General features: G+C 42.2%; 1 protein-coding gene across 1 annotated transcript in view; it reads right to left on the bottom strand.

Annotated features, from left to right (window-relative positions):
• Positions 1 to 448: 448 nt before the first annotated feature.
• LOC139367198 (plexin domain containing 2b) overlaps positions 449 to 9,857 on the bottom strand; it is a 179,285-nt gene continuing 169,876 nt past the window's right edge. The window contains exons 13-14 of the mRNA XM_071105364.1: positions 6,811 to 6,974; positions 449 to 4,736 (exon numbers count right to left, since the gene is read on the bottom strand). Coding sequence (XP_070961465.1) covers positions 4,617 to 4,736; positions 6,811 to 6,974 — 284 coding nt within the window. The 3' untranslated portion in view covers positions 449 to 4,616. The remainder of the gene's footprint in view (positions 4,737 to 6,810; positions 6,975 to 9,857) is intronic.

The following is a 9,857-nucleotide window of genomic DNA, read 5'->3' as shown; positions in this document are numbered from 1 at the left end:
CATTCAAAATGTAACGAGTACTTTTGGGTGTCAGGGAAAGTGTATGGCGCAAAAAAGTACATTATTTTCTTTAGGAACCAAGAAAAGTAAAAGTTGTCCAAAAATAGAAATTGTAAAGTACAGATACCCCCCAAAACGACTTAAGTAGTACTTCAAAGTATTTGTCCTTAAGTACTTTACACCACTGCTCACACAGCAGGACGGACCAACAGCCTTCAAAGGAAACCACGAGGGACTCTGCTGGAGGGAAGGGAAACACAGAACTCACCGGGGGGAGGATAAGAGACTGACCGAGAGGGGCAGCACAGCATGGTCACCAGGGCTGTCTCTTTTGTGTTGCTACTTAGGTATTAATGATGACTTATACTTGTAGTGTACAATTCCCCAATGTCACAACAGTAACTACTAAGTCGGACATTTGAGGTGAACAGAAAAGTGTAAAACAAGATTTAAACAACATTCTTTATTTCAAATGTAATCAAAATGACAGTAGTTACAGAAATTACAGACAGCTAGGGTACTGTGTGATTTTTGAGTCTCTCGTTGTCATGTCCTAAAGAGTTTTGTAATGAGATCGGAAAACAAAACATAGGGTCACAGCTTCCTCCGTCCTCCATTTTGAGTTCAGGCAATCACCGTGGAACAAGACTTGTACCTGTATGAGCTACATTGTTCGTTTTAAGTCATTCGTCTGTAGAAAAAGCAACAGCACTCTGCAGTATTCTAATCTCAACAACAGCACAACGGCTGCGTTTAGACAGGCAGCCCAATTCTTATATTTTTTTCACTAATTGGTCTTTTGACAAAGATCTGATGTGAAAAGATCTGATGTGATTGGTCAAAAGACCAATTAGTGGAAAAAAAGATCAGAATTGGTCTGCCTGTCTAAACGCAGAAAATGTTGCTTTTCTTATTCTAAAAAGCATGTTATGAGAATGTTGGTTGAAAGCAATCAGGCCATTCAGTGATTACTGGAGTGACTTGAATATGCTTTCTTCTCCCAAACAACTAGTTTGAAAGTGTTGCAATCACTGTCTAACGCAGACTGAACACTTAGGCCTACTGAATGCCCCCCACTTCATCCTCCAAGTTTGTTTACAAAACTCAAACCCCTCTATCAGCTCTATCCTCGGGCCACTTCGGCTGCGTCCCAAATGCCAACTTATTCCCTTATAGTACACTGCTTTTCACTAGAGCCCTATGGGCCCTGGTCCAAAGTAGTGCACCAAATAGGGGATAGAATGCCATTTGGGGCATACATTTGAGTGGTTATAAAAACATTTGCAGTTTTAGGTGGCAGCAGAACAAGCAGATGTCCCAGAGAGCTCAAACAACACAGCATTTCTCCACAAGGGAAGACTGAGCAAATCTCAAAGCAGTGACTGCGTCCCAAATGGCACCCTATTCCCTGTCTAGTGCACTTTGTAGGGAATAGGGAAGCATTTGGGACTATGGTATTTGGCTGTAGGCATGGAAAATCTGTGAAGGTAGTCACGTGTGCCCCCCCCTCACCCCCCCAGCCCATCGACTCTTTAACACTGTTTTGGAAAATAAGCGTAATGTTCAGTAGATGGTTGCTGTGCTCAGTAACTCCACCTCTGTAGATGGACTTGTTATGAATGGAGTTGTGTTGAGTTCTGGCGAAGGTGATGAATCATTCATCCTATACGAGCATGTGCGCGCATGTGTGTGTGTGTGTGTGTGCCCATGTCTCTGCGTGTGTTTTGAGTTGAATGTAGGCCTGTGGCGGTGTGCTCAAAGTGGTGAGTGCAATATGAAAATAGTGGTTTGATTTAACGTCAAGGGGCGAGATAGATTTGGACTTGGTGGTGAATGAAGTGAGAGATTGTGAACATGGGACATAGAGGTCTCCACGGTAGAGAACGTATGTTGACAAAATAAACATTGGGATGGGTCTTTGGTCTCAGTGCAATGGGGGATTAATTAATCATCAATGATGTAACCCTAAATAATTCCCAATCATTATCACTACATTTTTGAAAAGAAAAAAAAAATGCATAATGAAGTTTGATGAATGTTATATTGCACATTTGAGATATATATATTTTGTATAATCTATTTATTTGTAATTCTAAATAGTACCGTGTGTATGTACCATTGTAACCCAAGGCATATTTCCCAGCTCAATCTACAAATGATGGTGAAATACATTTCATTGTATTTGTTCGGTCAGTCTTGGTACAGTATACAAATCAGAATTTTGTTTGATTTGATCAATGTATGAAAGCCTTGTCCGTTATATCGACCAGCAACAGCAGTTCTGCAATGATTGACACATTCATTCACATTTGAAAAAAAAAAAAACAATTAGGAAGGTCACTCAAAAAGAAAAACCAAATAGTAATATAATATATCATATGTATGCTTTTTCATTAATAACCCGAATCTGCAAATGTTTTGAGAGTCAATCTACAAAGGTGTAGGCCCATGTATATACATTGCTATGCTAGGGTTAAATGGCATGTACTAGTCAGCCATTCATATTGACTTGGAACAGTATGGAGGTTAGAGATTTCCTAAAAAAAATGCATTTTTGACTCGTTTCGGCAGATATCTCACTCCATATAACACGAATCCTCCAGTCCTGTACAATTTAGATTCTTCTTCAGGTTGAAACAGCAGCAGGTCAAACTGCTATTGAAAACCACACTGTATACCACAATTCAAAACCCAGGCAAACTCATGCCAGGTACGTTTTTTAATGTATCGCCAACGCGTCTCATAACATCTTGTTAATGTACCTCAGGTCAACCAATCAGCATCAATTACACAGAACCAGCTCAAACTGACCCACCTTCAAGCAGGTGGATATCTAATCACACAAACACAACACGCACACAAACACTCAATCACTCACATTTAGACCATGCATACACACAACCACACACAGTCACAAGCGCCTGTCTTGCAATTTTGCATTAGTACCACAAGTCAAATGAAATAAAGATATATGTGCATGGAAAAACCTTTTGTGCAAAAAATGTTTGAGCAGACTCCAGTCAAGGAAATAATGGCACGGCAGTACTGAAATCACTGTAAAAAAAATAACAACAACATACAGTATGTTAATAAGGGAGCAATCAAACCAATGAGAAGAGAAGAGTGTGCCCATCACCCCATCGTGGAAAACAGAGGTTTTCTCAGTAAGCAAAAACCACACAATCTTTGACAAAATGAGAAAAAAAAGAGATTCCAGAGCTGAACAAAAGAGACAGAACTGAACATTTCCAGACTTGCAGACTGCTACTCCTTGGTGGGATGAGTGGCAGTAGCAAGAGCATATCACACTATTGAACCACACTATGGAGTAAAAGCTATGGTAAAGAAGCCTTATTGTGGTAGTGGGAAGCAAGATAAAACCCCCCCACACTGATTATGAGAAAACCCAAGTAAAAAAAGCAACAGAAACAAAATACGAAAAAAGTACATTTGCAAAATCCCAAAAGGATGTAAAGTCTATATAACCTCACCAACATTTAAAGTCGAGATCTCTGTTCACATACTCAGTATTGTTTCTGAAAAATATATTGTATAATTCCACCTACTCCCCCATTGCATCACAGTTACTCTGTACAACCCACTCAATAGCCTAGTTTACACCTTGTGCTGACATGCGAGTTTCGTGATCTGATCAATATGATCCAATCACTATCCGATCAAGGTTTTTTCGCCTCCACACATAGTATTAAAATGTGTCTCTTATCCGTCCACTGTGCCCGCATTGTGACCAGATTAGCTCATGCCTCCCTGTATGCAAATTATTTGACAGATATTCTTTAAAATAATATGGATTATTTGTTTTAAGACAGTTACTGAAGCCCCTAAGTCAATTTTGATACCTGTCAATTATTTTAAAGGCCGGTATTATGATGATTTAAATGGTTTGACCATCCACATCTGTTTACACTTAATCGATATCCAGACACAATGCGTGCTTGACTACCTCCGGAGGTGGTCAGGAAGATCTGATCACAATCCGATCACAATGTGTCTTTTAATCATCTACACATGTCTTAAAATGTTGGCACGATCAAAATGTGGACAAGATCAGGACAAAGGACGCATGTTAGCACCAGGTATAAACGTGGCTACTTTCCCTCTGTCCCCAACAAGTCAGTCAGTCAGTCACTTCAACCAGCACGAGTGTGAGACTTTGAGGACTTGGACGAAGAGCTGACTTGAGATCCGTTTTCAAGGTTTACCTACAGCACAGTCCCTCTGGCAGTGACCCTCCCTAAGCTCTCAGATCAGCTCTCTGTTGGACAAGCTAGGGTTGAAGATGGTAGTCCACCATGGTAGTCCACCAAACACAAGGCCCACTCTTCAACAACCAGCAAGAGTGTGGGGTTTTCAAATTAACACCTCCACAATTTTCTAATTTAAGTTTACAATCTTGACAGTGAGTGTTTTAATCAACAAAACAAGAGACCAGCGTCAATCAGTCGCCATGGGTATGGCAGATTCGGAAGGCCTGTTTCTGGGGCAATACTGGTGTGTCAGTCCCTGTGGAGCGGGCGCAAGGGGGGCAATACGGGAGGGGGGAGAGCGGCACGGCGGGGTGTGTGTGTGTGTGTGTGTGGTGGGGGGGATGCCCTTTAGCACTGCTCAGACTCGATGAAGCCCTCTTTCTCCTGGCCCACGGGCTCCACCTCCGCATAGGCCGGGTGACCGGACCCTCGGCGGAACTTCATGGCCGGCCACCTGCTGGGACGTCTCTGGAGAAGGGGAAAGGGGTCACAGGTTAAGCCGGGTGTACAGTACAAGATTTTAGCCCCAATTACATTTATTTGAGATCGGAGACAAAATCCCCATGTTGTTGCCCACTCGGGGTGTGCAGCTGTCACCGACGCTTGCTTAATGTGAGCGGGTCAGAGACAGAGTCTGAGGCTACCGATCATGTCTTTTCGCTGTCCCAGACATTTTCAAACATGTTTAATTTTATCGGCACAAAATCTGCAAAGCTCTTGTAGTGTGAGATATGCAACAACAAGTTTTGAGAACAATGATCAGCAATTGCCAATGAGAGCTCGCCAGAGAAGAAGCCAGATGACATTGTTTCGCATCACCCAGAATATAACTCTCGAGCAGGAGCAATGACTACCAGTATGCATTTGTACTTGCCTTTAACCAAAGCCAAAGTGTCAAATCGTTACCGCTCTGAAGATCACAATTAATGTTATTCAATTCAAAATGTTGGATAGAAATGTCAACTCTGCATGGCAAGCGTAAATGTCTGACTGAAAACTTATGAGGCTGCTTTGAGCCACAGCTTGTTCTAGCTACATTAACAATCTTATCACGTCATCATATCATTGTTTTGCAAGACAATGTGGTGGTACGGAGAATCCTCATGACCAAGAATCTAGTCGTGTGTGACACCCCACCAGATCATTTGAGTGTGCGCACCACTACGTTGGCAAGACAAAAAAACGACACGAAAGACACCCGTTTAATGTGAGAGGCTCAGCGATGTAAGGATTTTGACAGTCGTGTAGTGTCCACCCGGCCTTAGAGGACCGTATATAAACATGTTAGAGGTCATGAGGGTCATTGAGGTCTCAGACTAGGGTCAAAGACCAAAGGTTAGCAATGCCACTGGCCTGTGCCCAGGGTTAGGCCACTGTGCTACGTCCTGTGTCAGCTGAGCTGTCAGTAGCTAGCTTGCCCTTCTCATTTGAATTATGATAGATTGCGTTAGTAATAAGTAATAAGCAAAGTACATTGTATCACAGACGGCGAGAAATAATATCTGAGGTATCTTAGGCATGCATGATTGAAGCCGATGTATTGTATGAGATTAATTGAAACTCGCCCGTTTAATATATACCATGTACTAAACCACTCGGTGAGCGATGAAAGCTCATCGAGAGAAGCATTTGAATTCTCTCAGGGAAATTGTTCCTTGTTCGAGGGATTGGCTCATGGTGCGCTATTGACCTTGAAGATTATGCGTTTGTCGTTTATTTTCTCTAGATGTTTAAACGTCAATCCGTCTCATTACAGTTTCCAAACCGTACAAATGAAACCGAAACCATTTCATTGTCGAAGCATTCGTAGGCATTTATCAACAAAGAACCAAGCCTGCACCCTGTGAAAGCAATCATGCATTTTTATGAGTTGGAGAAATGGATAAACTGAAAAACTATGAAGTGTGCTATCCTTTACAGTGTGTTTTTGGCGGGGCTGCATCCCAAGGGGCACTCTATCCTCCATAAAGTGCACTATTTTTTAAAAGAGCCCTATGGACCTTGGTCAAAGGTAGTGCAATTTGGGACACATACGGGCGTCTGGTTGTTGGCTGACATATAGCCTGACCTGGGAATTAAGTATTTGCTGGGGTAGATTAGGAAAGCACACATCATATTCAAACCTGACAGGCAGAGCGAGAGAGAGAGAGACTACCCTCAGGCTAGCATGGGTCTCGGCCTGCTGTTCTTCAGTACTTCAGGTACTTCAGGTCACATATCTGACCAACATATAGACACTCCAGACCAAAGGGACTTAAATCTAGTGGATACTTTGGACTTTTGAGAAGTCAAAGCAATACTCGTCTTTGTACATTAACTTTTTATTTTTGGGGGAAGAGTGGATGGAGAGTCACTCTTCTTTGATATGTTTTATGCTTTATGGACACACAGATGAGAAGCCGTGGGAGATAGGTGAAGAGGAGATATCGTGAGACGGGTGCTCCCTTCACCGGGATTGAACCCCGGTCTCCTGCAGGGAATCGCAAATGTGCATTGAGCTGCTAGTAGCCTCTCATAGAGTAGTGATAGTGCTAAGACTCACCTCGATGAAGAATAGGCTTGCAGCCGAGGTGGGGTGATGGTAGATGTAGACGGTGACCAGGACTGTGGCAGCCATGATGAGCATGACCATGAGGATGCCCAGGATCAGTCCAGTGTGCAGGGGGTGTGTGCCCTTCCGCTCTGCAGAACTCTCCTTTGGCATCGCTGGAGAAACACAGCCAAAACACCCTTTAGAATCTCTCTCTTGAACACACAGACCCAAACACTCAAGACACAGCCACCCACACACGCACCCATGCACAAACAATTGGCACAATCCGTCTACCAGGTGCTTAGAGATTGAACACACACTTTCACTGCATTTTTCCCATTCAACAGTAGGGGACACTCATCACTCATGGATGCTGCTCCTCTCTGTTTCTTGTCACTGTAGGGCCTCGCTCTTCATAAACAGGCCTGATGCTTGTGATTAAAAGTTCATTTGAACAAATGATATGATGCTGAAATTATTATTGTATACTGTAAATGCCTTGTTCAGCATTTACAGCCTAATCATAACAACTCTGGTAACAATTCTCCTCCAACCATTCACGGAAGGTTCCGGATCTAGCTCAGCCTTCAGCAGCAGATACGGTGTATATGTGTGTGTGTGTGTGTGCGTGCGTGTGTATTGAAGGAGGAGATTAGCATCGTTGTGGCTTAGCCTGTTTAGCTATTCATGAGCAGCGTGCTTCAGCAGAGGCATGAGATATAAAATCTAAGTTTAGTGGTTGTGTACACTGATTTAGAGTTGTTGTAGCAGGTGCGGCGAAAGGTGCAGATAATCCCAAACCAAGGTTAGCACATGGTGTTATTGGATGGGAGAAAATGGACGGAGATATTGAGAGTTATCAGACACTCTTCAGTAATGACAGTCCAGTTTGATAAGGTGGGTGTGTGGAGAGGAGACTCCATAATGATTGACTGTCCTACGGAGAGCCATAAATGAATGTGAATGTGTCATCTTCAAGTCTGTGGGACGAGACAGAGTCAAACCTGTCCAAACTGGGTTGCCAGTTATGAATCACTAACTGACACCTCCAACTCTGAAGATCACATTAACATAATAATGTTGTGATTATTTTCTTAAAGGTGCAATATGCAGAAATCGCACCGCCATTTCCTCTTCCCTAAAATTCTAATAGTTCGCCTAATTTCAGTTTATCTGACAAAACCATCAATATATAGTGTAGAGAATCATTGTACCATCTAACCCGCTGTGAAATGAATTTTCAATAAGCAAAAATATTGTATTTTCAGCAGTTTGAAGCTGGTGTGCAAAACCGAAAGTTAAAGATGCAAAAATAAAACTTAAGAACAGAAGGCATAGAAATAGCGCACATAGAATAGATCTCCCGCTTCTTAGACTTGCTTTCTATGAGAATGGCAGCTCTATAACTCATATTTCTATGTGAATTTTTACGGGTCGCCCAAAAAGTTACATATTGCATCTTTTAAGTTTGAACTACCAATACTACTTCTACTACTACTAGTCAATTGAAACCTGCCCTCTGTCAATCAAAGCTGAAAGCCTGATAATAAGATAACATTGGAACACCCTGTTCTATATTCTCATCATGTTTGATTCCCACTGATGTGTGTGTTTGTGTCTGTGTGTGTGTGTGTGTGCATGCGTGCGCGCGTGTGCGTGCGTGTGATTGTGTGTGAGCCCCACTGGAGGCTGGCCCATTGATCATAGCAGGAGTGAGCTAATGAAGTGATGACCCTCACAGCTTTTTTTTTCTCTCAGCTCCTACAGATTTATGGCAGCATTCCTTTCTGGGTCTATTTATTTATTGTGCTTGTATATTTATTTGTTTACTTTTCTATTCTCTTTCTTGGTTTAATTAGTGACCAGCCACCCACCAGTGCCCCAGGCAGCTCCCTCCTCTCCTGGCTCAATGCCTTATTGATCTCCATCATCACACAGGAAAACAGGGAGGTCCAGAGTGCTAATCAAACCTGTTTGCTAAAACATGGCCTGTCAAAGTGGATTTACATACAGGTAACTGCCAAAATAATGGAAACAAGTGAGTAAATGAGGGATACAAAGTATATTGAAAGCAGGTGCTTCCACACAGGTGTGGTTCCTGAGTTAGTTAAGCAATTAACATCCCATTCAATGCATTTGAAATATGTATTTTGTCATTTGTATTACACTGGGCTAAACTAAGCTCCAGTATATTATGTAACAACATACTTTTGAGAGCTATAACTTGTATTTTCAAAATATTTTTATATTTAAAAAAATTCTAGCGGTTCCTAATTTTGTGGCCCCATTTGACCCTGCATTGGTACCAGAAGTCTGATGGCACTATAGTGTGATAAGACCATCTGCTAAATTAACTAAATATAAATGTATACATTGCATTCGGAAAGTATATAGATCCCTTCCCTTTTTTCACATTTTGTTAGGTTATTGCCTTATTCTAAAATGGAGTAAATAAAAACATTTCCTCGTCAATCTACACACAATACCCCCTAATGAAAACAGAATACATTAATTACATAAGTATTCAGACCCTTTGCAAGAGACTTGAAATTGAGCTCAGGTGCATCCTATTTCCATTGATCATCCTTGAGATGTTTCAACAACTTGATTGGAGTCCAGCTGTGGTAAATTCAATTGATTGGACATGATTCGGAAAGACACACACCTGTCTATATAAGGTCCCACAGTTGACAGTGCATGTCAGAGCAAAAACCCAGCCATGAGGTCGAAGGACTTTTCAGTAGAGCTCCGAGACAGGATTGTGTGGGTACCAAAAAATGTCTGCAGCATTGAAGGTCCCCAAGAACATAGTGGCCTCTATCATTCTTAAATGGAAGAGGTTGGGAACCACCAAGACTCTTCCTAGAGCTGGCCGCCCGGCCAAACAGAGCAATCGGGGGAGAAGGAGGGTCAGGAAGGTGACTTAGAACTGGTGGTGATGGTCACTCTGACAGAACTTCAGAGTTCTTCTGTGGAGATGGGAAAAACTTCAGAAATACAACCATCTCTGCAGCACGAGTTTGTGGGGCCATTTAAGGTCAACCCTCCCTTATAGG

Source organism: Oncorhynchus clarkii, chromosome 15, assembly GCF_045791955.1.
Source record: "Oncorhynchus clarkii lewisi isolate Uvic-CL-2024 chromosome 15, UVic_Ocla_1.0, whole genome shotgun sequence".
Classification (NCBI taxonomy): domain Eukaryota; kingdom Metazoa; phylum Chordata; class Actinopteri; order Salmoniformes; family Salmonidae; genus Oncorhynchus; species Oncorhynchus clarkii.
Note: the sequence above shows the minus strand (reverse complement) of the source record. Positions and strands in the feature narration are given on the sequence as shown.